The sequence below is a fragment of the Gouania willdenowi genome, chromosome 12 (assembly GCF_900634775.1).
Source record: "Gouania willdenowi chromosome 12, fGouWil2.1, whole genome shotgun sequence".
Lineage (NCBI taxonomy): Eukaryota > Metazoa > Chordata > Actinopteri > Blenniiformes > Gobiesocidae > Gouania > Gouania willdenowi.
Window position 1 is genome coordinate 14,896,288 of NC_041055.1, and position 27,368 is coordinate 14,923,655.

At 38.2% G+C, this 27,368-nt stretch overlaps 2 protein-coding genes across 2 annotated transcripts in view; one reads left to right on the top strand and one right to left on the bottom strand.

The window, feature by feature from the left end:
• The window catches only part of lpar1 (lysophosphatidic acid receptor 1), a 55,178-nt gene extending 42,609 nt beyond the window's left edge, over window positions 1–12,569 (top strand). The window contains exon 3 of the mRNA XM_028462782.1: window positions 11,251–12,569. Coding sequence (XP_028318583.1) covers window positions 11,251–11,582 — 332 coding nt within the window. The 3' untranslated portion in view covers window positions 11,583–12,569. The remainder of the gene's footprint in view (window positions 1–11,250) is intronic.
• A 12,388-nt stretch (window positions 12,570–24,957) lies between these two features.
• musk (muscle, skeletal, receptor tyrosine kinase) overlaps window positions 24,958–27,368 on the bottom strand; it is a 33,881-nt gene continuing 31,470 nt past the window's right edge. The window contains exon 17 of the mRNA XM_028463298.1: window positions 24,958–26,609. Coding sequence (XP_028319099.1) covers window positions 25,885–26,609 — 725 coding nt within the window. The 3' untranslated portion in view covers window positions 24,958–25,884. The remainder of the gene's footprint in view (window positions 26,610–27,368) is intronic.

Here is a 27,368-nt window from a genome sequence, read left to right on the forward strand (position 1 = left end):
AATGAAAACTACAGAGAACTTCCTGCTACTTCCACCTCCTCGCTGATTCTCCTCCACTATGTCCTCACTGACCCCCTGGATTGAGACAGGGTTGACCGGCCTCTTGGTTCTCCTCAGGTCCATAATCAGCTCCTTAGTTTTTGTCACATTGAGCTGTAGATGGTTCAGCTCACTCCATGTAACAAAGCTGTCCACAGCAGCCCTGTACTCCACCTCGTCCCCCTCCCTAATACATCCAACCACAGCAGAGTCATCAGAGAACTTCTGCATATGACAGGTCTCAGTGCAGTAGTTGAAGTCCGTGGTGTAGGTGGTGAAGAGGAAGGGAGAGAGGACAGTCCCTTTAGGGGCCTTGGTGTTGCTGATCAACTTGTCAGACACACAGTGTCGCAGGCGAGTAGTCCACAATCCAGGACACAGTGGAGGAGTCAACCTGCATCTCTGTCAGCTTCTCACCCAGTAGAGCCAGATAGATGATGTTAAAGGCAGTGGAAAAATAAAAAAAACATGACACTCACAGTGTTTGCTGGCTTGTCCAAGTGAGAGTAGATGCAGTTGAGCAGGAGGGTGATGGAGTCCTCAACTCCAACATTGGGCTGGTAGGCAAACTCGAAGCTGCACCAGGATGAGTCTCTCCAGGATCTTCATGATGTGGGAGGTCAACGCAACTGGTCTGTAGTCCTTGGAGCCGCTAGGGCATGGCATCTTTGGAACAGGAACCAGGCAGGATGTCTTCCACAGCACAGGGACCCTCTGTTGACTCAGGCTCATTGTGAAGATGTGCTGGAATATTCCACAGAACTGGGGGGCACAAGACTTTAGTACTTTGGGGCTGATGCCATCAGGTCCTGCAGCTCTGCCAGAGTGGAGCTTCACCAGTTGCCTTTTCACCTGGTCAGCTGTGATGTTCACTGTTGAGAAAGCAGGCAGTGTGGGGAGAGGGGTGTCGGTACAGTTCAAAGAAGTGTAGTTAGTCAGGAAGCCAGTGGAGGAGGTGTAAGGATGCTTCACACAGGGGTGTGAGAGGCTAAGAGGAGGCAGGGATGATGGTGGTTTTGTGCAGCCAGCAGTGGTGTTGTCATTATATTCAAGACCAGCCGCTTCAGAATTTGTTGCTTTTATCCTTCTCTTTGGTGGATATACAGTTAGGACAATGTTTACGAAAAAATTACATTGGTCAGGCGTAACTAATTAACTCCAAACTAGAGTAAGTCCAAAAATGTGAGCTGTCGATTGACAGACTTCTCAGTCAAACATGCATAAGCACCAACATAATCCTTTGAAGCCCTTTAATAATGTAGCTCTGTGGTTGAGTACTACATTTCCCTGAAACAATGCCACAAGCCGTGAGAGGAGGTCACTGACAGAGATAAATGTTTGACAAGTCTTAACTATGACAAATGAGAGAAACGTGACACGTCAACCTTGTGTAGAGAACAGTTTGGAACACAAACTCTAGTTTTTACAAGGTTTGCTCACGCTAAAGGGGGGATATGTGTTGAGAGAGAAATCTCTGGAGAAATCCTATCTTTTCTTATTGTGTAATTTGAACGCAGAAATGGTTAGATGTGAGTCATTTCTCAACAGTTCCTTTTTATACATGTGTAATGACGTATTAATATGAGTAAGCATGAGTATATTTCTGTTTGCTGACTCTTTGTTTTTGACATACTGTTGCATGATTCACATTTTTTCTACTCCTGCTCTTGCTCTAGCATGTGTACTTTCTGAGGGTATTTACCTCAAAGTTTGTTTGTCCATCCATGTTTTTAAAAACTGTGTGAGTTTTTAATGAAATATCATATTCATGCACTGGTGAATAAAGAATCCAGCTGCAGAATATAAGAATATTTATGTTTTTAACATGAAGGACATTTTGGTGTATTAGCTGCTCCGATAAGGGCTTTCATGATAAGTAATGGTAGGCAACATTGCATACAAAATGTTTGTATGAAAAGATTAAAGAGTTTCACAGTTTCTTAATATATTTGCACTCACGAACAACCCAAAATCAACCTATGCTTGGTTTTTGGCAAAAGTATCTTGAACAGCAACAATTTTTTTTTTAGATAATAAAAAAGAAGTCTAAATAAATACAACACATTACTCTACACATTTAGTACTACAATATCAAGTGCCCCAAAAAGGTCGTATCCCGTATGGAATCATCTTACCTGGGAAGTGCATTTGTTCTATTTTTACGGATCTTCGATGATCATTTTGTGGTCGATCAAAGCATTTAGATGTAAAGGTTCTTACATGCATAGAATAACCAACAAAACACACTGAAGGTTTTTGAGTGAGTTTAATCCAGGTATAAGAACTATCTAAGAACCTGTATTTATGTTTATTTAATCTCAAGTTGGTAGTTTTTTCTACTGAAAAAGAAACAAACATCATTTCAAATTAAATTCTCCTTTATCATATTTTTAGCAGAGGACCCTTTAAAAGACATAAGCGTGAGAGGCTTTTTGTCATTTTTTGAATGTGTGACAATGTCAACATTCTATGTTTTCAACAAGTCATTCAGAAATGGAAAGTGTCAATGTTCTCTACCACTCTATCCACGTTTTCAAGGCCAGCTTCACAGTCCTGTTTATTTACTTTCTCTCAGTGAATTTCCATTTGCAGTCTAAGTTGACTCTATATAGCTTTTTCAAGTTGACCTATGACCATCCAAGAATTTCTCACAAAATGAGCTTCTTATTATTCAAATTCAAAGTCACACATTACCATGCTGCTGTAGTTTATCAAATCAATACTTATTAGAATTAAGTACAATGTAAAGACACAATTTCTGGAGAAAAGCTGCAACACAGTCAAAAATATACCCCATTTTTTTAAAATGAAAATGATAAAATCTTAACTTTAACTTTATTCTTATTCTGTGAAGATATGGATTACAGTGCATTTTGAACATATATGACACATGTAAAATAATACCATACTATACTGAGTAGAGTATTCTTGCTTTACAGGACTGAAAAAGCTCCTATTATTGATCCTACATTGATCCTATCATATACGTAAATTGTAAATTACACTTGCAGTCAGGGTTTCTTCAGTCGAAAAAGCGGGAAATGAGCAACTAATGACTATGTTGATGACTAAACCCTTATGAAGTTCTTGGTGACCAAAGCAAGATGCAGCGAGCCAAAAGGAAAGACGAGATGCTCCAGAAAGGAAGTTCCCTCTGGCAAACGGGGCATTATCTAGTTTTAATGAAAGAAGAAAACATGGTTGTGCACTTCTCATCAGGCTGATTTCTTCTTTCCTTTGTCTGTGCTGATTCTTATCCGATTGAGTTTCACTGACAAATAGATTCTCTACTGCACTATGAATCATTCGAGAAATTTATCCAACTCTGGAGGGTCTGCTCGCATAGCTAGGAAATGAGGTCAAGCCTTTGTTGCAGCTGCCGCCCAAAAAAAATTGTAACTGATAACAGACCTGCCTGTCAATTCTCCCTTCGTCGTTTCTTCTCGTCTACATTTGCCTCATCAAAATTCTTTGTTTTTTTTGTCTCAGGAGGGTTGTGTCCAACAGTTGTCCTTCATTCATGGAAAATTGCATATGTTGACACATGCAACACTTGAGTCTGACATTTTACAGGAATGAATCAGGGACCCCGTCACTGTTACATCCCCCTTTAAGATGCATTAAAATATGCATGTATTAAATATGATTAGTTTTAGAAATAATGTTAGGACGTCATTGACAGGAGGAGAATCTGACTATATTTAAAAATCTTTACTTTTAGTACAAATTTAAAGTAATAAAAAAACAATTAAATTAAAGACACATACATTAGCAAACTATTTTAAAATTAGGATGGCTGTGAGACAAACTGACTACAAACTGTGAACTACTCATCAAAACCCGTATCTGAAAAACAAGAGTTTCCAACAAAACTACCAAACTTCTTGACGAAACTGCCAAAATCAACTTAAATGACAAAATATCTGTACAAGAAGAGTAGAAGATGAAATGATATTGCACTATTAAAATGTCACAAGATGGTCTGAAAAATGAAAATCCACACAATCTACTACACACCAGATTGTACTTTATACTGTTTTTGGTATTATTTTTTTCATATTCCTAATGAGTGAGCGAAAGTCAATGCTGTGGGGATAGAATAAGTATAAGAAGAACAACAAAGGGAAAAAATAGCTATAAGTTGTTTTTTTATTCATTCATTCAAAAAATGTTGACAGTTCCCTCCGTCACCTTTTTTTCTGATTTTCTTGTAACAATAACTGGAGCCATCTGCAAGTAAAGCTGTGACAGTTAATACCAACCTGTCAAATACGCTAAATGACTACGCAAATCATTTCCAGGTTTGGTAAATCACTAATTGTATGTATTTTGATTTCCGCCTGTCATTTTTTTACGGGCACCTAGACTATGTTCACACTGCAGGTAAATTCACAGGCTACTTTCATATGTGGAGATGAATCCGATATACGTATCTGATATTTTGCAATGCGACTGCTGTCTAAATGGCCAGGTTGCATTCTATCTGACCTTTACGTCATCAATATGCTGTAACGTCATAATTCTGCATCTGAGAAAGTGTGGCGAGGGAGGGGGAAACTATGGTGGACGAGTGAAAAGTAGACAGTGGAAGGAGAGTGACTTCTTAAAATGTATGAATATTTATGATATTATCAGTGCCACACACACGTCAAGAGAGATATTTAAATTTGTAAACAGTGCGTGATCTCTGGTCCAGGTTCTTGAAACTCCCACCGCACAAAAATCGACCAAAAGCGCGCAATTGTGAACGAAGGCGGTCTGAAGCAAAGGAGGTGGACTGGGCCATGATGTCAATTTTTGTGGGCTGTCTAAAAATCACAGAACATGGAGTTTTCCCAACGCTTGTAAATGTCATTAAAATCCATGAAAATGAAAAAGCACACTTTTATTTTGAAACCCCTTTGTTGATAAACAATGTAACAGGTTGATTTGATCAGATTATTGATCAGATTACTGCAGGGTGAAGATCGAACACATTCTTCGGTCTGAGCCACAGTTAAAATCTCTCTTTTTCTCTTCTTACATTCCTGCATTCAGAAATGGTCAGCGCGCATTAGTCGTCATCATTGTTGGGCAGTAACGCTTTACTTGTTACTTTTTACAGTAACTAGTACTGTAACGCGATATGTTTTTAAAGAAATAACGCCGTTACCATTACAATATGGTGCGTTTGTCCATTACTTTGCTAGCTGCAGTGTACTTCCTGTTTACAGTGGCGCTACATACAGGTCAGCCACACTATTGCAATTGTAAACAAGAAGTCTGTCACTGCTGCTGAGTCGCTGCTAACAGCAGCTCATTAGCTTGATATGTTTAGCATTGTGTAGCTGAGACAACCATAAATGAAGCACATAATTTATGGTTGTTTTATAGCAGTTGATCAACAGTGGATTATTATATTATTACAGCACCGATATGAAGCTGTACAGACACTAATGACCCAAAATAGTAACTCAAAAGTTACTTTTTTCAGTAACGCATTACGTTTTGGTTAAGTAATCAAAATAGTAACTGAGTTACTTTGTGGATGAAGTAACTAGTAACGGTAACTAGTTAATTTTTTTCAGTAGCTAGCACAACACTGGTCGTCATCATTATCATGATCATCATTTATGTTATACACAGTGTTAAAATAGTTTCATCAGTCTGACGCCCGCATAGGCGCGCACCGCGGTGCACAGCTGATCAGTTCCACGACACACTGCCTTCCAGGACAAAGAGTGGACGGCACGGATAAAATATAATTAAATGTAACACATTTTATCCTGTCTAAAACTGGTAAATGTGAACATATTAGAAATACTGGTGGTCAATTCTTTGGCGTGCTTGTGTGACTCCCCCCTGCCACCCCCGTGACAGCGTTACTTTGGATTGATTTTTTCGGGAGTATCTTCTGCTATTTTATGAGTGCGTGGGGCTTAAATTGTAAGTCCATATTTCTAGTGCAATATAATGTTTCACCTTATCGGGGCGCTGCACTTATTCCAGGTTCAGAAGCACGTAAGAGGAAAAGAACATAAGCAGACGGGAGAACACGCGTAAGGCTAGATTTGAATGGGAAGGCCCACATTTCAGGGCCGCCCCACCCACAATGCGTAACTGGGATAGGGGCACGCAGTGAATAGCGCGCAGCCAAAACAGCGCCGCTGCACAGCTTTTTTGACTTACGCGCATGAGAGAATAGAGCTCGTAGTACCTCAGGACCTTTTTTGCGCATCTGGGTCACTTCAGCGTCACATTCCGTTCATACCACAAACTGTACATTCTCTCTGCATATTCATTAGATGCAAACATAGTGAAAAGATTCATTGTGTTGATTTACGTATAATGTTTTCTTTTAAAATACGACCCCAATATTTTGTGATCTGAAGCTAATGTATTTACTCATGCTGAATTAAAGACCTTGAGTTAAACTTGAAGAGGAACATTGAATTGCTGTAATTCTGCTGCTTGGTGTTACCATTAAGGAGGAAATAGTTATTCTATCAAAACTAAGCAGAGGAGCAGATAATTGACTTTTATCCCTGAGGTGCAGTTTTAGTGTAACCCTGTTTTGTTGCTCCACCTAATAGTTGTGTGGTTAGTAAGTGATGTTATTGTGGTCATGACTAACCACTAGTGTTGTGTTCAAGACCGCACTATCCGAGACCAAGACTTGCCCGAGACCAGAATGCACCGAGACCAAGACAAGACCAAGACTTTCGGGAGCCGAGACCGAGTCAAGACCAAGACCGAGACAAGCCGAGACCGAGACCAAGACCATAAACATTATTTTTTTCAATTTAAAAAAATATATAAATAAATAAAATTATGACAAGGTTCAACAGTTAAATAACATTCTCTCTTTAATTTTAGTTTATTTTAAATACATTTGACGGACAAAAAAGGTGCCTGCAAAAAATTAACTAAAATATTAAAACTGCTACTGCTACTGATAAATTCACAATTATTCTACATATTTGAAAACAAGATTTTTATGTCAGCTGAATGTACAGCAAGTGTTTAAAAGTATTTCTGCCAAGAAATAATGATTCTTGATTCTGATTCTTTGAGTTGTGCAGGTCAACAGGTCACAGATTTCATAAGATATTTTTTTAGTTTGAAAAAGCCTTTACACAGGTTATTTTATTAATTCACTTAGTTGATATAGTTTAATTTGGTTACTGTAATGTAACTAGGATATTTAATTAACAAAGGTTTCCAACTGTAACTGTAAAAGTGAAACTTTCTGAAATAAAACTACAAACAAGTTGTCAGCAGTGTAAAAAACATAGAGCTACAGGTAGATGTGAAACTAAATAAAACAAACTCAAACACTGGAAAAGTCATGTGACAAATTAATCAATAGTTATTGTTGAGAATTATTATTATTATTCTGGATACAGTGGAAACAGAAACTATAAAAATAATTATATTGTGAACCTGTTTATATTGTGGGGAACATATTATATACATAAATGTAATTGGAGTCTAAAGCCACAAAAAAAACACCACTTTAAAAAGATAATAGACTAATATAAGACCTCTTTATAGTTATTTGAGTCATTCTGGCTTGTGCAACTCTGCGGCGATGACGCGCTGGTGACGACATAATCCAAGATGGCGGCGGCCCGGACTACAGCCGACATTATGTAATAAAGCCTTAAAAGACATGGATATAATGAAAATAGTGGATGGACAGAGGCATAAACATGCGGGCTTTCACACGGACACACAGGGACTTATTAAACACACACTGACCTCAGTAAACACGGTAAACGGAACAGGCTTCACCGCTCGGCTGGCACTAGGACCCAGAAGCAGAGTAAGTGCGTCCCCTATCCAGCCTTCCACCAGGGAGATAATATTTATTCATGGTGATTGTTTTCTGGAGTTTTACTGGGATTTTTACCGGTGATTAGTTCATTTCTCCCTTGCGTAGCCACACACGTATGAGTGTGTCACACACGTCACTCAGTCACAATAAGGAAGGTTGTGGTCATTATAACAGGGTGGATTAAATAATGAATAAAGGATTGTTTTATCCCGTTCTTCTCCGTGTTATTATCACATTATAAAAAAGTTTAAAAATAGCAGGAATTAGTGCTGGTCTCGAACGGTCTTGACGGAAAATCCCGAGTCCGGGCAGCCCGAGTCCAAGACAAGACCGAGTCAAAATGCTTCAGAGACCGAGACAAGACCAAGACCTTTAAAATTTGGTCTCGAGACCGGTCTCGAGACCAAGACCGGTCTTGACCACCACAACACTACTAACCACCAATGAAGATCAATGGTATCATCATCTACAGTTATTGTGGGTTCTGGATCTTTTCCAAGATTGAAAAAGGATCAATTTGTTTTCTCTTTGTGTATTTTTCTTTAAGACATAAGAGGAACGTGACAATCAGGATATCCTATCATCATCATTGTAAAATTTGCAGGAATGGGTTCGCGTTTATTTTTTTCAAAGGCATTGCTCACCCTCATAGATGAAGAGTTGCAATGAACTGATCTAAGTTTCTAAGTTTAAGGTCAACACTCATGAAGTTTATTTAGACATCAATAAGAGAAACAATTATAATTACAGACAATGAGTGAATTGATGAAATACAGCATGTCAACTGGGTCAAGTTCAAAGGAGGTAACTCCACACTCATTTTAAGCTTTTATCAGCCATTAAAGACTAGGGAAAAAGCAGAATCTGGAAGAAGGAGATCAATGTCTTAAAACAAACAGTCGACTCATGCGTCAACACAAGCCAAAGTAAAATGTAAGAAGACAGGAAAAAAAGCGATTGTGCAATGTTAATTCACATATCTGAGACTGTTGTTCACCTTATTCTCAAGTGTATTAAACTGTCATCATAGGATGACCCAAAGAACATCTGCTTTTTATGATTAAACAGACACATTGGTGGTAAAGAATGGGGAAGTTTAAACCACATCGGACATTCAAACAGCACAAGTTCTTTGAATTGACCGTGTGAAAATGTTACCACATTATTGTAAATAAATGAAATGGTATGTTGCTCATTTGTGGGGTGGGGGGGTTACACTGATAACATGCATTCTTGCATACCATGTTGTTGGTGGTCTGAGGAGATGTTCATGGAAGGTGAGGCACTGACTTATGCTGCGTTCACACCAAATGCGTCTTCTGCGGCACTGGACGCATCTGCTGCACGAAACGTACCGCATCTTTGACTTTCAAAGATGAAAACTACAGAGTGAACTTTTACCTGCTACTATCACCTCATCAGTGATTCTCCTCCACGCCAAATCCTTCCTAGTCCGGTCCCGGTTATAAAGGCCGTGTCATACAGCTCCAGGTGGTCACACACAGCTTCTACTCCATGGTTGAATGGGTGAACAGACTGGCGTCCGTGTTGACGGCCTGAAATCATCGTCAACATAGACTTTGATTGGCCTTGTCAGTCGCAGGAGCTCAATATTTTCAACTCTTCCGAATGTGCGGATATGCGTAAAATCGGGAGTGCGCTCGCAAGGTTAACGCACTTGACGTGTGGATCGGACCGCACCGTCGCACTGGAAAGATTTTGCATCTGGGACGCATCCGGTGTGAACGCAGCATAAATCTTTTAAAGTTGACTCAACACTGCCCCGACAGTGAGGTGGAGGTACTGGTCAAAGAAATCACAAAATGTCTTCATCTAAGCAGTTATTAAAACCTTTTCTTTATAGCAAGTACCTACCAAAACCCTTTGGTCTCTTATTATATGATTTAAGACAGATTGAAAATAGTTGTAAATAAATATACAATGTATCATGCTTAACTCACTCAGTGCCATTGACGAGATAACTCGTCATTTCAAATCCAAACGCTCAGTGCCATTGATGAGATAATTCGTCATTTGCGTTTTTTCACGGAGATTACTAGAACACACCCTGCCGGAGGTCCCTCATTAGATGTGAGATTAGCTACTGATGCTACCGTTAGCTGGGGGGGAGAAGCAGGAACGAGAGAGATTATGGTGCTATGAAGTGATATTGTGAAATATCCAGTAGCTTACAGCACCACATACTAACACAGAACATGTGTGGACCTGAGTGGATTATTGATTATGTTGCAATCGTGAGATGCAACAATCAACTCACCGGGTCATCACTGCGTGTCGGGAGGAAGAGGAAGATACATCTGTGTGATCGACAGGGGATGGGTGGGCCTCAACTGTGAGCCAGATAGCAAAATAATAGGTGACATGCAGGTGGTAGCAGCACACCTTTGGATGTAGAGATCAGATGGAGTGGAAATGAGTTTACGAGACAGAAAATGGTGCTACAAGAGATGATGTCGATGTTCCTACCAGCGCACACCCGACCAGAGCTGTGTGGAACTTTAGTAGCCTATTGGAGAGTGTGGCGATGGTGAAGATAAAACGATAAAAAAAAAAAAAAAAGAAAAGAATAATGGGGCAAGCAGTGACACTCTGCATGTCCGGGCGGAAGAGGAAGTTGCGTGTGTGTAGACTGACGGGAGAGAAACTTGGAGGAATCCATTCAACTCTGACTCAGATAGCAAAATAATAATAATTTTGCCATCAAAATCCTTTTCTCAGTGGTTTTTTTGTTTGTGTTTTATATAAGGAAACAATGTTCAGATGTTAGAATTGTCACTAAAGCAAAAAATAGCTTTAAAGTCACTGACAGGGTTTTTTAGAAAAAGGCTGTTTTCTTAAGATTTGTGTAAAACTTGCTCTATTCAACGGCTGATTATGGGAGAACAAAACAAGCCAGAAACAAAAACAGTTTTTTCTGATGAAAGTAGAGGCTTCAATCTGGTGTCAGATCTCAGATCGTCGTAGTACAAAATATTCTATGGGTCTTTAAAAATCAGTCAAAATGCTCAAAAATGGAGGGGGGTTGAAATTCTGAAAATGGCTGGCACTGAATGACTTAACATATAAACACATGCAAATAACACCAAAATGTGTTTGTCACTAAAGTTATTTTTAATACAAATCGAGGATTTAATAAAAAGCTATTTCATTAAACAAAACACTTTCATAATATCAACTACAAGTAAAATGAGCTCAATGTTCCCAAGCTAAAATAACCCTCTCTCTCTGGACTGATGTAACATTGGACGTATTTGACATATGGTGTTAGTGTATTGACGGTAAACCTCAAGGTCTTCCACTTATTTAGTAATAAAAGTCCAATGTAACTCCATATTGAACTGCTCCATCAACTGTTGTGTTCTCTTTCCCTTCAGGTGCTTTCATCATTTGCTGGACACCCGGCCTCGTCATCCTCCTCCTTGACGTCTTCTGTTCCAGCTGCAATGTCCTCACCTATGAAAAGTTCTTCCTGCTCCTCGCTGAGTTCAACTCAGCCATGAACCCCATCATTTACTCTTACCGAGACAAGGAAATGAGCGCCACCTTCAGGCAGATCCTGTGCTGCCAGCGGCAAGAGAACGTTAACGGGACGGCAGCGGAGGGATCCGACCGATCGGCGTCCTCCGTCAACCACATGGTGCCGAGCGGCAGCGGTATGCACCACCACCATCACAATAATCACAACAACGAACACTCAGTGGTATAAAACACCAGAAGAATAAGTCAACGTTTAGTCTGAACATGGGATGGACAAAACTTGGGATGGAAGATGAAAATAATATTGAACTGGAGTTAGGGGATTAGAAGGATCAAGATAAAAAGACTAAAAAAAAAAAACAGAAGCTGTGTGATCTTCCAGGACGCTGATAGGCTGTTAGTATTTTTTTAGTTGTTTATTTTTACAATTTTTTTTAAATGCATTTTTACGAGTAAAGATGATATGAACTATTTAAATTTAATCTGTGAAATGAAGGTAATGCCAGTATACCAATTCTTTTCTAACTTCATTCTTAATTACCATCATATGCATGTTCTCTACCACTGCTGTTCCCTGTATGATTTATCCAACATTTAAAAAGCAACAAGGCCATAATTTTTTATTTTATTTTTTTTGGGGTATGAAGTAGTCTTGTTGATTGATTCCAGTCCTACTCTTGACATTGAAGTCAAAGTTTTGCCATATTCTGTTATAAAAATGAGTGATTTCCCTCTAGGGGTTGAAACCCGCCTATTGCACACTAACTTTGCTATTTGCTAAGATGGAGGCGAGCAACATTTTGGAGGCGGCTTTCATCACAAACCACCACTATGGGCCCCGCTCCTCCGACAAAAACTAGCACCTGTTGACTCCGCAATTTGTGGCAAGTCGGTTAAATTTAGAGGTACAGTGCGTTTTGAGTAGGTAGTTAGCATAGCATTGTTATGCTGTTAGAAAGTGACTGGGCGTGTCTTAACTGCTCCAGGAGCCCCGCCCATAATCAAGACATTTTTTGAACTTCCAAGCCTAGGCGTCAGCCAAAACCTAATGGTTTAGAAAACAGTAGATACTCTTTAAGGTTGCAGTCCGCGACATTCAGATATCTCTCTCCCCTCCCTCCCCGCTGCTCTCCTGCCCTGCCTCCAAACTTTCCAAAGTCCCTCCCTCAGAGGAGCTAACAAGCTGAGCAAGTCTGACAGTAACATCACAGTAATATAACATGCTCTGTTAAAAGCATATTACTGCAGCGCTTCTCTCTCTCAATGTGCACACACCTCAGCAGCAGCAGCAACAACACAGTGTCACTTACAGCAGCTCACACGGAGGCTGCTGCACAAACAACACATGCACCACAGAGTTCTAGTGTAACAATTACCAAATCAAACATAATGAAAATCAAGCAGCTGTAATTACCTTTCAAGCAGAAGAGTCACCAATTCCATCTTCTACTCCTCCAAACCATACACTGTAAAAAAAGACGGCGCTCCAGCACCGGGAAAGGGGCGGAGACTGTGAGCAACAGCTGTCAGACAGTCCATCAAACACAATCCTGGCTCTGATTGGTTCTTTTTGCTTGGTCGCAGTGCATTCTGGCAATCTGCCAAAAGCTGCAGGAGCAGCAGGCGGGACTCAATGAGCCTGTTTGTTTTTTTCACACTAACTAATAGTTTCAGGTAAAGCTGTCCTTACATAGTGATAGCTTTTATAAGAGTTGCAGACTGCACCTTTAAACTACTTTGGATAAAATCACAGACAACACACACACAGAGAACGTTGTCATTTGACTTACACTTGTATTTGTATGACTTATTATGTTGACAATATGACAGTATCATGTTTGTTTAATATGGTCTTTGCAAAACCAGATCTATTCAGTGTTTTATTATGTACAACTATATTATGGCCAGGCTTAGCAATTCAATAAAAAATAGCAAAATTATAACAAAAACAAAGCCAAAACAAAGGCTGCAACAATACAAAGTTTAACGTAAACACAAGCGCAGAAAAGTTGGGGAATGAGTGAGCCACATTGGTAGCAGTCAGATGTAGCCTTCATCAGTAGCTGCATCCAATCAGGTACTCAGCTTCTAGTCAAAGAACTGTGCCTACATGAGAGGACGAGCTGAAGCTAATACACACACTTAATGCAAGAGGCCTTGGGACCATAACAACCCTCTTACATACAGGTATGTGAGATGCACATGGACCAAATGAATTTAGCCAAACTGCTGCAAACAGGGCATTGTTTGTAAACCCATTTGGTTGAGTAAAAAACTCAACATATGAATAATTTCCAACATGGCTACTCCATTACTTTTTCAGATGGCTAGATTGTTTAACCAAAACCTTGAGCTTGGGTGCTTCCTTTCATGCTTATTAAACCAAATTTAAAACCAACAAAAAAAAATGCTAGTATGTTTCCATGTAAAATGAAGTATTTGTGTGCATCCACAGTGACACTTTAAAAGGTATCAAACGTACAGTGGTTCATTTATATTTTCATGAAGGGAGGGGGGGGAACCTTTTGGAACATAACTGTGTTCAGCACATCTTGTTTATATTAAATATAAAAGGTGCACAGCTTTATACCAATACACCTTATTTCAACTTTCTTTAGTGCTAGAATTAATTGACAGTCATTTTAAACCAATGCTTGTCCATTTCAGGTGTCAGAGCTGAGAAAGACAGGATTTGAAACAATTTCACAACACAGCCATGTATGTGCAGTGTGCTCTGCCATAGAGAGTGGGTTCAATGGACTTTCTCTATTTCAGCTCAGCTAGACTCCAGCAAACCCCGTCAGCCCTGCACAGGATAAGACAGGTACTAAGATGTGACTTGAAGTTACTGTTTATACAACTAAAGTCAAGATTTGGCTCCCAGTGGTAGAAAAAAAACCCCATAAGCACATATTGAAAATATGTTCAGCTTTATCTGGAGCCAAGTATTAAAGACAAGTTCAACCAAAAATAAATAAAACATTTGTTTTACGTTCATCCATTCAATCCCGTGTCAACTGTTATTTTTTTTTATATACGGTCACTTATTTTTCTCCATTGCTCCAGTCGTAATTTATCCAGCCACTAGAGGTCCCACCTCTTCACCTACTGTAAAATTTTATTTTGCAAAAAAATGTAGTATTCACTAATAGGTGCCCAAGAAGTAATGTGTTTAGATTGACCTAAATCATTACATTAGTTCGCCTGGTCTGGTTTTCCTGAGCGTGATATTGAGACTTTTTTATTTAAAACTGTGTTGCTGGTTAAATGAAGTCGCACATTTATTGTTTTAGTTGAATTAACTCTAAATTTTCAGTTGTCATTTTACTCTAATAGACTGCACTGAAGGAAATGCTGTAGTTTACCCATGTGATGTGGGATTGTTGTCTTAATGAACTGAGTTTCCATAGCCAATGCAGTATTAGATGATTATCCTTTGTTCTATTCTGAGAATATATGTAATTTTTTTTGGTTATGTTTGCTAGTAAATTGACCAACAACATGTTTATCACATTCCTGGCGAAATTTCCTCAGAAACACTCTTGGCAGATGAGTCTCACTGTCAAAAATTCCTGCCTTGCCAAAAGTCAGGATGTTTTCAAGAAGAAAATATGCTTGTTACAAACCCGGCACAAATGTGGGCGGAATACTTGTGCCTTTCAAGGAGGCTGTAATAGTTATTTGTTTATCAGACACTTGTTGTGGGTTTATTGAGAAAAAGCCAATGAAAGTAAGGCTTCCTGGTTTTTGCATCTCTCCTTCAATTTTTACCTTTTGTATGTAACAAAGCTCTGAGGTCAAGGACAGCTTCTTTTTCACCACTGTTTGAATGAAAGGACATGTCATGTTGTGTCTGTAAGTGCCTTATAGCACCAGACCTTGCCTTTGCACTGTCATAGGTTGAAGTTAAGAAAGTCCAAAGTGTTATCTTGTGTTATATTTGCAAATTTCTTAGTCCTACTTTCATCCAACTTTTAAAGTTAAGCCATTAAACTTGTTTCTTTAGGGTTCCCATTACAAATCTACTAACAAACATCTGTTCTTGTTTACTATTGTTTCCCACTTTGTATACTTTTATAAGTATATGTGTACAGTATGTACAGTATATATACATAGAATATATTACTCAATGTTAACCACCAAAGGGAACTTGTTTGTGTCTGTACATTTTCTTGTTGTACTCTGTGCAGATGTGCTGTAGAATTACATTATTGTGTCGTTTGTATTGTGATTCTAATTTCTGGAGACAAATGTACACTTAGTGACTTGTTTGTTACCTAATGTATCAGCTTGTGCTGTGCCTTTTGTTCTAAGCCTCTACGAAAGTGTTTTATTCAAAAAGTGTTTCTTTATTTGCAATGGGGAATTGCACAATAGACTCTTAAAGCATGAATGAAACACCTGTTAGTAGTAAAAATAACAATAATGATTAAAAAAAAAATGGAATACAGCATTAGGGTTTTTGGAACTTGTGTTACCAATATTGCCATATAACTTTTTTTTTTAAAAATTTGGCTAAAATTCCTACCTCTTTCCTTACGGGTCTCAAGCCAAGTTGAGTCGATGATGTAAAAATCAATAGTAAAGCGAGTTTCTGGAGTTTCTCAGTATAAGCAAATAATCTCTCTATTAACCATAAATCAACTGAATTGGTACAATAAAGAATAATGTAAACATGTGAAGCTTTGCCAGAAAGGTGCATACATTGTATTTTCAGCCCATAGCTAATTGTGCATGAGCCTGATGAATAATACAAGTTAACATTGTTAGGAAGAAATAAATTGCAGTGCTTGTTGAAAATAAAAGGTAAAAATTATTCATCATTCTAAGCTCAAATGTTGATTTGACTAGTTTTAAAGTTGTTTTTTTTTAAATATACTGCGTATCATAGAGGCTGATGTCGAAGGATGGTTTGTCAGAGTCAAAGACTGATGTGTCAGCAACAATAAAAATGACCAGAAAATTCTGATTTAATGTGAGTGGTGTGTTTTTTAATCATTGTACTGGCTACTTTTATTTTTCTCTACTTGTGAGATATCCAAAGCATCACAGCAGGCTGGCAGACACGTATCAGTTTTGTTTGGGCGTTCGTTGTTTCCAGACCCAACAATGGGGACCTTGAGTCCGTTCCCACGTACAGGGAAGCCTTTCAGCAGCAGTCTGTGCGTGACCGTGTGCTTATTTTTACAAGAGGAACACACTTCAGCTCTGTTAGCATGTGGCTGCACAGACTTAGAGGTATGAACACGCTCAACAGATTTCTTTCCAAAACATGTATGAAGTCTGCTGAGGTAGTGTTTTTAGGCTTGGCTCAACAAATCTTTCTGGGAATAATCATGGAAACTTGAGTTTTTGTAAAAGTTAAACTACCTGAAAAGGCTTTGAATTACACACAATTCAGCAATATCCTCACTGGATCTTTTACAGGTTTAGGTGGAGAGCGTTTAAATTTCAACATTCAAACATTTTAATTACAAGTTCAAACCTGTATCTGACATGAAAGCAGCTACAACAAACTAAGTACAAGTTATAAGTACTCATCAGTTACTCAAGATGTTTTTACCATGGACATTCCTAAATTATGCCTCTTACATTAAGATAAAACAAAAGCATTACGATGAACAATGTGTACTTAAATATTACTATAATTGAAATAGTATTTTTATGCTCTTTACATCTATTATGCATTAAAATAGTCTAATAATATACCTTAAAATATCTCATTCATTGAAACAACAGAAGTGTCTCCTACAAATTCAAAGAACTCAAGGCATACAGATCAGTGAATATTCATATATATATATATATATATATATATATATATATATATACAGTATATATATATACATATACATCAATAAATAACTGTGAGAGTGTGAAGCACCATCATTCCATGCTGACTCTGCACTTTATTCTGTCTGTTGTCTGCTGAGACGGAGGCGTTGAGGTGTCGACCAGATGATGGGAAAGTGGGGAGGGTTATCTCAGAGTTTTCCGATTAACTGGTGTCATCTGGTTGGATGGGTCCATACTCCATGTACCTGAAGAATAAATAAATAAAAGAAGATTCACATATAGTCATTTCATGTCATCAAACAAATAATATAATATAATTAATATACCAAAGAAGGCTTGGTAATGTTACAGTATTGTATATAAAATTAACAAAGTCATCAAATAAATCACATGTCATTGTGTAGTACGCCTGAACGCACAGCACAGTCACATGCACATGCAAACAATACCGACTAACAGACTTCTGCACTTTTCTAAAAAAAAACCTTACCACATACTGCAAGCTTTCATTTAAAAAAAAAAATACATGAATGTATAAAAAGTAAAGACTAGTGACAAACGCAGAATGACAAGGTATAATATGGCACACTCAGAGGTGTAAAGAGTCCTGATGTATCCTACTCAAGTAGAAGTACTTGATTGAAATTGTACTCAGACTCAGGTTACTAGTTACTTTCACCCCCCACATTTATACCCCTAGTAAACCAGTAAAGATGGATCTTAACAACATAGATGTTCTGCTTCACTTGTTAATTTTATTTGTAACACCCTATGTTGAGCCTACTTTGTAGGAAGAGATGATTTTGTGTTATGTTTTATTTCTACCCATGTGAGGTGGGTAGGCACAATCATAGTGTGCTATTTGCTTTGAGGTGGTACGTTTAGATGACGAATTGAAACTGGATGTTTGATAATTCTTTCCAAATGTTGAGTTGGACACTACGTTGTCGATTATGAATTCATGTTAATGTGCCCATTTGATGATTCCTGTTGGGCTGAGTTTTAAATGTTGCAATAATAAATATTGTTGCACAATGTAAGCATATTGGTCCACTCCTATGTTTGTAAGAGTATTATAAAGTTGAAAAAAATCCTTTTAATGTACTATCAGAACAGATACAAAATTTGCGATTAATAGTCTGATACAGATTTTATTAACTTTTTTTTTTTTCATTAGTCATAGTCATAGTTATTGTCACTTAAAAGAATGTGTTGACGAAAGCTAGAGTGAAACGTTTTAGTCAACAAAATAAACACTGGAGTTGAGCTTAAACACATTGGATTTTGTCTGGTTATAGCACTCACAGCTAGTCTTTCTCTCTGCGTGTGTGTGTGTGTGTGTGTGTGTGTGTGTTTATTGTTCCACAGCACTACAGAGCTGTCCTTCAGCTGACAGATATATGCCTCCTTTGCTTCCTGTTGCTCCCTAATGAAGCCAATCACATACAAGCAGACTCGGAGGAAGTTCCCCTGTGTGTCAACTAAGAGGAGAAGGACTTTACATCTTCATCGCAATGTCAATAAAGACCGTTTTTCTGGTTTCCATCATGTCCTGTTGGTCAAATAGTATTTCAAGGCAGACTAGAGTCAAGCAGTTAAAATGAACTGTTTTTCCAGCTGCCTTTATGACAGACACCATTATAATCGTGTCTTCTATCCTGATGAAAAGGTCTAATATTCTCACCATTGTGTGATTATGGTGACTAAACATTAAGCAGTATGTGACCATCGAGAGCTGTTTGTGCGATTTTGCTGGAAGGTCAGAGAGATAAACCACTTGTGCTGATGAGGGGTGTTTGACAGCATTCCATGGGAATGAGTGAGACTTCCTTGCATTTGCTTGTGGCTTTGCAGAACCGAACTCAAGCATTTCACAGCAAACGGTGCCCAGAGAAAGGAACTGGCTGCCTCTGCTGCAGATAAGAGAGGAAGCAGTGATGAAAGAAAGTGTGAAAAGTAAGGACAGATGGATGTGGAACAATATGTGCCAGAGGTGTTAAAAAAAAGGGGGTTTGCTAATGCAGTCGATGTAAGCCAAAGTTGTGATCATTGGAAAACAACTCAATCCACACGAAAATGTTTCATAGAATATTTCATTATACATATTTGTCATTAAGTCCAAAATGTATCTTAACTGTTGCCTTAACTCTTCCCTTTGTTACAGGGTCGGCAAAGACTGTTGTTCATTGATCAACATTACAAATGTATAGTTTGTTGAGCAACAACAGAACCATTTTCCAAAATAATTTGGGTGTAATGATGGTGTTGCAAACGATAAAAGACAAAGCAAGGCCAGTTGAAAAATTGTATTCTTTTCTTTACTGGGCAAGCATTGTTTAGTCATTAGAGGTGGCAAAATAAGTACTAGTCTTCAGTACTCAAGTAAAAGTATTAGATACTTGAATAAAAAAGAAAATGTCTATCCGTACGATTGAAGTACGGACAACCCCCGGCTCTATTAGTACGTTTACCGAAGTACATGTACGTAGTGTTTTAGGGTTAGGGTTAGGTTTAAGTTTAGGGTTAGGATTAGGGTTAAGGTTAGGTTATAACCCTATATTGCAACATTTTTTAGGGTTAGGGATCGGATTAGGTTTACGGTTAGGTTTAGTCTTAGTCACGTGACCTAAAGTGGCCAATGACTGACCTATCACGTGACCTAAAGTGGCCAATGATGGGCGCTGCATACAAATAGAATGTCGGTATATTGATACGGCAACCATACGCATAGCCACTGCCATTAAAAAATGACTCTGGTAAAAGTAAAAGTATTGAAGTTGCTCATTTACTTGAGTAAAAGTAAAAAAGTACATGCTAGTAAATGTATTTAAGAAAAAACTAAAACAAATGTCCCTTCAAAATAAATACATGGTTTTTAAACCAGCAAATTACATATCTTTTTTTTTTTTAAGAACTTGTAGAATACTGGTACATGGAAAAAAAAAAGTTAAATCTGTTACCTTTGAACATCAGAAGAATTTAGCATTCATAATAAATACACTTAGTAAAAAAACGTGTCAAGAAAAAAAAAAGTGTGCAAATACTCAATAAAACCCTGAGCAGCTTTGAGTTTAACATTTTTACGAACTTGTAGAAAACTGGTACATGGAAATAAATTAAATCTGTTACCCTGAACACCTGGAAAATTTAGCACTCATTATAGATACAATTAGTAAATAAAATGTTTTAAGCTTCTCTCCAGCCTTGGGGTTGTTGGTTTGCGTCATTTTATGTTGTTACGTCATTTTCGAAGGTTGTAAAAGTAACAAGCTCCTTTTAAAGTAAAATGTCGCCAAAAAGGAAATACTCAAGTAAACTACAGATACCAAAAACAAACTACTTAAGTACAGTCACCTCTGCTTATCATACAGGACCAAGATGACAGCATGTTGTTTTTTTAACTATATTAAAACAAAAAAAAAAAACCCTAATTTTAATAGATGGGCTCCCATCAGAGAAAGTAAGGGAGTGCTCTGAGTCACAGTTAAGAACAGGAACAAGAGGAATGACCGTTTCACACACACAGACCCTGCTGCTACATTAAACAGTTTACATTGGGTATCCACACACACACACACACACACACACGTCTTTTGTCACTTTCTCTTGTGGTGAGGGGAAAACAGTGCAGTGTAGCTCAATGAAAAGGATAAAGTAAGTAGTAGAATAATCATTGCTTTATTGCCTTACTTTTCCGGATAAATAAAAAGTTTAGAAGTATGTCAAATTGCAGAGGAAGTCCATCAGATAAAAACCTTGACCTATTTCGATATGATTCTTTACTACTAAATTATTAGCCCTCTGTTTTAGCTTTATTTTAAGAGAAAGTAAGATGACATTAGTTCCTATTTGCAATGGACATTTAAGGAGATTCTCCAAGTGGATTATATTATTGTTTTTCATTCTGTTTACTTATTTGAAGGGTAGAGATTCAAGTTAGATTTAGAGTTAAGGTAGGGTTATGATGTTAGGGTGGGTTCACCTCCCCCACTTTGTTTACCTACTGCTTCAGTGGATATATAAAAGAAGGGTTAGGTTAGGCCTTTGGTTTAGCCTATTCAAAAAAAAAACTACAATGTTATATGTTATGTAGTTAAAGACAAACTGTAGAAATGCTATTGATTGTTTAGGACAGTGATAATGTATCAATCAGAAGTATTTCCCGATGACTTTTGACTGCAGTTAATTCCATTGGTGCATGATTCATTGATCATTGTAGAAGGGTATGAATTGAACAATGTTACTGAAACTAGGAAATACAGCTGTAGATTCCTACAAATGATCACCAGTTAAACAAAAACATTCATTATGAGTGAAACATTTGATCGAGTTCACTCACAAAAATGCCACAATATTAAACAACAAATAGATCTGAGATTCACGGAATCACAATCATCAGTAATCTTTTATAATGAGAATTATAAGAATATGTAAATATTGACTTTCTTGATTATTTAACTTCAACAGATTTGCTAAAATGTCCCTTTAAAGCCAGTGTATGTGACCTAGGTTGAGAGCAAAGTAAATAAATACAGTGCTGAGATGGGCTGCACGGGTCAGCAGGGCTTCCTTTGAAGGACGACAAAATATTGATGTTCTACAAACCAATGAAATCCAAATAAAGGAGAAACATCTGCTTGGTTTTTCAATTGCTGATCCTGTTTTTTCCCTGTTTGATAGAAAATCCAGCCATAATAATAACACAGTAACCAGCTAAATTAAAATAATGTATATAACAATAACAGCTATGTAGCAGCAATCAACCCACCCTTTAACCAGTACCTTTAGGCTTCAGCACCTAAATGACCTAACTTTAATCCCAAATATAAATTATTGCATAGATTACATGTCAGTCAAGAATAGTTATGTTTTTATTTACACACAATACAAATGAAGTCACATTTGGCTTTGTCTGTGATTAACTCATTTGAGTAATACATTACATTGCACACACTAAACACAATTTAATGAGAAATAGAAAATAGGCCAATGGCAACATCAGCCGTTTCTGTGCTGTTAATTACACCAACAATAAAAACTTGAATTATGATGTAGTTTTAACTACAAACAATCAGGGATTGCTTTTTACAGTGTGGCAAAAAAGTATTTAGTCAGCCACCAATTGTGCAAGTACTCCCATTTAAAAAGATAAGGTGCCGTTAATACAGGTAATGAGTGGAGGACAGAGGAGCCCCTTAAAGAAAAGGTTACAGGTCTGGAAGAGCCACAAATCTTGCTTGTTTGTAGGTGAACAAATACTTATTTTACCAAGGGATTTACCAATTAATTCATTAAAAATCCTACAATGTGATTTTCTGGATTTTTTTTCTCATTTTGTCTCTCATAGTTGAAGTAAACCTATGATGAAAATTACAGACCTTTCTCATCTTTTTAAGTGGAAGTACTTGCACAATTGGTGGCTGACTAAATACTTTTTTTCCCCACTGTATATCATTAATACAACTACTGTGCTCTGGTTTTCACTGGGGATGGATTTGCAAAGATTGAATTGCAAATCATAATGCGCACCAGTTTAGGATAACAGAGCAGTGTTTGAGAATACAGGTTTTTCCTTCTTCAATTTTCTAAGCCTGCTTTTACTTGTATAGGATCATGTTCGCTAATATTGGGTGAAGAAAACCCCAAAAATGTTGCCAGTTCATCTATACTGACGTGTATACTCATGCTTACAGCCAGCTTAATGAAAATATAGGCATTAGAGGTGGGACGATATATCGGACAACAAGATATTGTGATACTAAAATGTCACAGGATGTAATGTTGATAGTGAAGTGATATTTGGTGGTGGGGGGGGGGGGGTTCAATTGAAAAAACATCCACACAATCTATTACACACCAGATTGTTATGGTTTGTTATTATTTTTTGTATTATTATTAGTGTTGTGTTCAAGACCGCACTATCCGAGACCAAGTCTTGCCTGAGACCAGACTGCACCAAGACCAAGACAAGACCAAGACTTCCGGGAGCCGAGACCGAGACCGAGACCAAGACCAAGACCATAAACATTTTTTTTTTTAATTTAAAAAAATATATAAATAAATAAAATTATGACAAGGTTCGACAGTTAAACAACATTCTCTGTTTAATTTTAGTTTCTTTTAAATACATGATGGACAAAAAAGGTGCCTGCAAAAAATTTACTAAAATATTAAAACTACTACTGCTACTGATGAATTCACAATTATTTTACATATTTGAAAACAAGATTTTTATGTCAGCTGAATGTACAGCAAGTGTTTAAAAGTATTTCTGCCAAGAAATAACATGGCTGGTCACCTACACACAGCAGAGTGTTTCCTCTTTGCTAGGGTTGGGCATCGTTTGGATTTTAACGATTCCGATTCCGATTCTCAATTTTGATTCATGTTCTAAACTATTCTCTATTCTGATTCTTTGAGTTGTCCAGGTCAGCAGGTGAGATTTCACAAGATAATTTTTTAGTGTGAAAAAGCCTTTACACAGGCCATTTTTATTAATTCACTTAGTTGATATAGTTTAATTTGGTTGCTGTAATGTAACTAGAATATTCAATTAACAAAGGTTTCCAGCTGTAACTGTGAAAGTGAAACTTGCTAAAATAAAACTACAAACAAGTTGTCATCAGTCTAAAAAACATAGAGCTACAGGTAGATGTGAAACTAAATAAAACAAACACAAACCCTGGAACAGTCATGTGACAAATCAATCAACAGTTCTTGTTGAGAAAGATTATTATTATTATGGATACAGTGGAAACAGAAACTATAAAAAAATAGTTATATTGTGAACCTGTTTATATTGTAGGGAACATATTATATACAAATATGTAATTGGAGTATAAAGCCACAAAAAACACCACTTTAAAAAGACAATAGACTAATATAAGACCTCGTTACAGTTATTTGGGTCATTCTGCACTTGCGTGACTTGTGGCAATTACGCGCTGGTGACGACATAATCCAAGATGGCGGCGGCCTGGACTACAGCCGACACTATTTAATAAAAGCCTTAAAAGACATGGATATAATGAAAAGAGTGGATGGACAGAGGCATAAACATGGAGACTTTGACACGGACTTATTAAACACACACAGACTTATTAAACACACACAGACTTATTTAACACACACGGACCTCGGTAAACGGAACAGGCTTCACCGGACAGCTGGCACTAGGACCCGGAGGCGGAGTAAATGCATCCCCGTACTGCATGTACAGGCTGTACTATCACCCAGTTTATAATTTTACCAGTTGTTAGATCTAGTGTCTTTACCAGGGAGCAACTATTTATTCCTTGTGGTTGTTTTCCGGAGTTTTACCGGGCTTTTTACCGGTGATTAGTTTCTATCTCTCTTCCACTCCGCGGTCCAAACTGAAACCATTGCTACACACACACACACACCCTGCAGTCACGTTCTTAACGCATCTTATACCGATCCTGCGGAAACAAACAGAACAAGCCGTGGAAACAAACTAGTGCGGGCATTTAGGAATTGAAAAAAAGAATCGAAATGCAAACATCTTCGTAACGGTTCTGGAACCGGACGTACGGAACTCGGTGCCCAACCCTACTCTTTGCTGTGCTTTTACAAATGTATTCTTTGTGATTCGTGAAACCAAATTTCACAACCAACAAGTTAGCGGACATGTTTAGCTGCCGCCTCTCTCTCCTGTTTGTGTGTGTGTGTGTGTCACACCAAGGAAGGTTGATGCGGTCATTATACGGGGTGGATTAAAGAATGAATAAAGGATTGTTTTATCCCGTTCTTCTCCTTGTTATTATCACATTATAAAAAAGTTTAAAAATAGCAGGAATTAGTGCTGGTCTCGAATGGTCTTGAGGGAAAATCCCGAGTCCGAGACAAGACCGAGTCAAAATGCTTCCGGGTTTGAGACGAGCTCGAGACCTTTAAAATTTAAAAGACAAGTCTCGACGACTACAGCATTAATTACTATTGAGTTAAAATGTCATACCCAGAATAAGCCAGCAAGTATTCCTCGAGTTAAAGTCTAATAAAAGCATAGTTACTTCTTCTACTGCAATATTATAGGCATATTTTACAATTGGTTTCAGTGAAAACTCACACATGTATCAGAAAAAACCCCTATGTCATCGTAGGTGAGGCCGTGGCATGACATGAGAGTCTGTATACTAAATACTGTTGCATTATCATGGTGACACATGTAATGATAATGTAGAGGTGAACAAAAGCTTGCAGTGTAGATGGCCTCAGGAATGGAGCAATGATTACGTACTGCAGATAGTGCTCATGGGAGTTGCAATGGTCATATTATTATGTCACTGCTGCTTGAAACAATAGGACTGTTACTCACCACCACTGAAATCCAACTGCATTTTGTTGGTGGATGTTGAAGTCAAGCCCTGTATTTATTTGCAGAACAATAAAGTGATTGTGTGCCACTTTGGAATTATATTGAGGTGAATTGTGTTGTCAGGTCCTAAAATACTAGAAAAACCATTAATTAATATAAAAAACAAACAAATATTAAGTTAAAATAAAGCAATTCAACAACTTAACATGCAATGGTTCAACAACTTCATTTTCCAAGCATCCGTTTGGAAAGTATTTTTTCTAGTTTAGTTAAGACAGTTTTCAGATTGGAAGCAGACCAGTTTAAAACAATAAACAACATGTAAAGTAAATCTTCATGAAAACTCGAGTCCATCAACTCATCGTGTTTCCGTTGGGTTAAACATGAGGCTAATCCTCACCTAACTTACAGGAACACAAATGGTACCATCACCAGCTTCAGTGTTAACATTTACACTCTGTCTGTTCTGATGCATTCGCTCCAGTATCCGATGTATGCTGCTAAAGCTCGGCCTGTCCGTTGGGTGTGTGCTCCAACAAAGCCTCATCAGATTATATAACTCCAATGGACAGTTCTCCGGGCTGGAGAGAATGTGACCGTCCCTCACGTAGTAAATAACCTCCTCGTGGCCCATGCCATAATAAGGCTGCATCCCATGGGAGAAAATCTCCCATAAAACCACACCGTAGGCCCACACATCTGACTCTGTAGTGTAACGGTTATAGAAAATGGACTCCGGGGGCATCCAGCGAATCGGAATGGCATCATTTTCATTAGCTTTGTAATAATCAGCCGAGTAGATGTTCCTCGAGAGACCGAAGTCTGCAATCTTCACCACCATTTCCTCACCAACCAGGCAGTTGCGAGTAGCGAGGTCACGATGGACAAACTTGCGTTCAGAGAGGTAGGCCATTCCTGCTGCGATCTGCTTGGAAATGGAGAGCTGTTCATCACAGGAGAGATATCCCGCCTCCAGCTCAGAAGAGAAGCTCGGACTGGACATGCTGGCACGGCTAATGGTGCACACTGATTGGGTGGGAGATCTGCGGCGCAGGAACTCGTTGAGGTCGCCGTGAGCCATGTACTCGAACATCAGGCACATTGGTTTTCCTACTGCACACACGCCTGAGAGAAAAGAGACAACAGAACAATCAGTAAAGAAATGGTAAAGTGCCCATGTTACGCTAAATCGACTTTTCTTTGTTTTAAACATCATAAAAGTGCCATATGGGCTTCATACACATGCCCAAAGTGTTTTTTTCATTGATTCCCTCAATCGTTAGTTAGAGGGTGATTTTCTCCTTTCTTACTGCAGGGTGAGCTCAAACACCTCGCTATAATTTGATGACGCGTTCCCACTTTGATGACGAAGCACTGAGCTGAAGAAGGCGCGCCACCAGGAAGCTCTGCCGTGATTGACATGTAAACAGACACGCCCACAAAGGTGATCCTTTCAGCGTCCTTCGCACAGTGCTATGTATGTATTTTCAACAGTCTATGTATGTATCGGTGAACGCCCCGCCCCTACGCTCCGTCTCGTGTTTTTAAAGCAGCATGAGCTCGGCTACGAAGTGGGCGGGAGGAGGGTGGGCCATCCTCTGGCCCTACGTCTATAAGGCTCTGGAGGAAGTCAGTGTCCCATCTATAGACACACCCATTCATGAATATGCATAAGTAGGCCGCAAATCAGTTGCTCAGAAAGTGACTTTAAAGGAGCTAAAACTCTGGAACACAGGCGACTTTGGGAAAATAAACCTCAAATGGGTGAAAAATATCATGATGTGGGACCTTTAAGAAACTTTCTTAATACTTTACTTGAAGTTTTATAAATAAAGGCTGACATTGCGTCATTATTGTGACAGGAAACCTGTCATTAGCATGAAT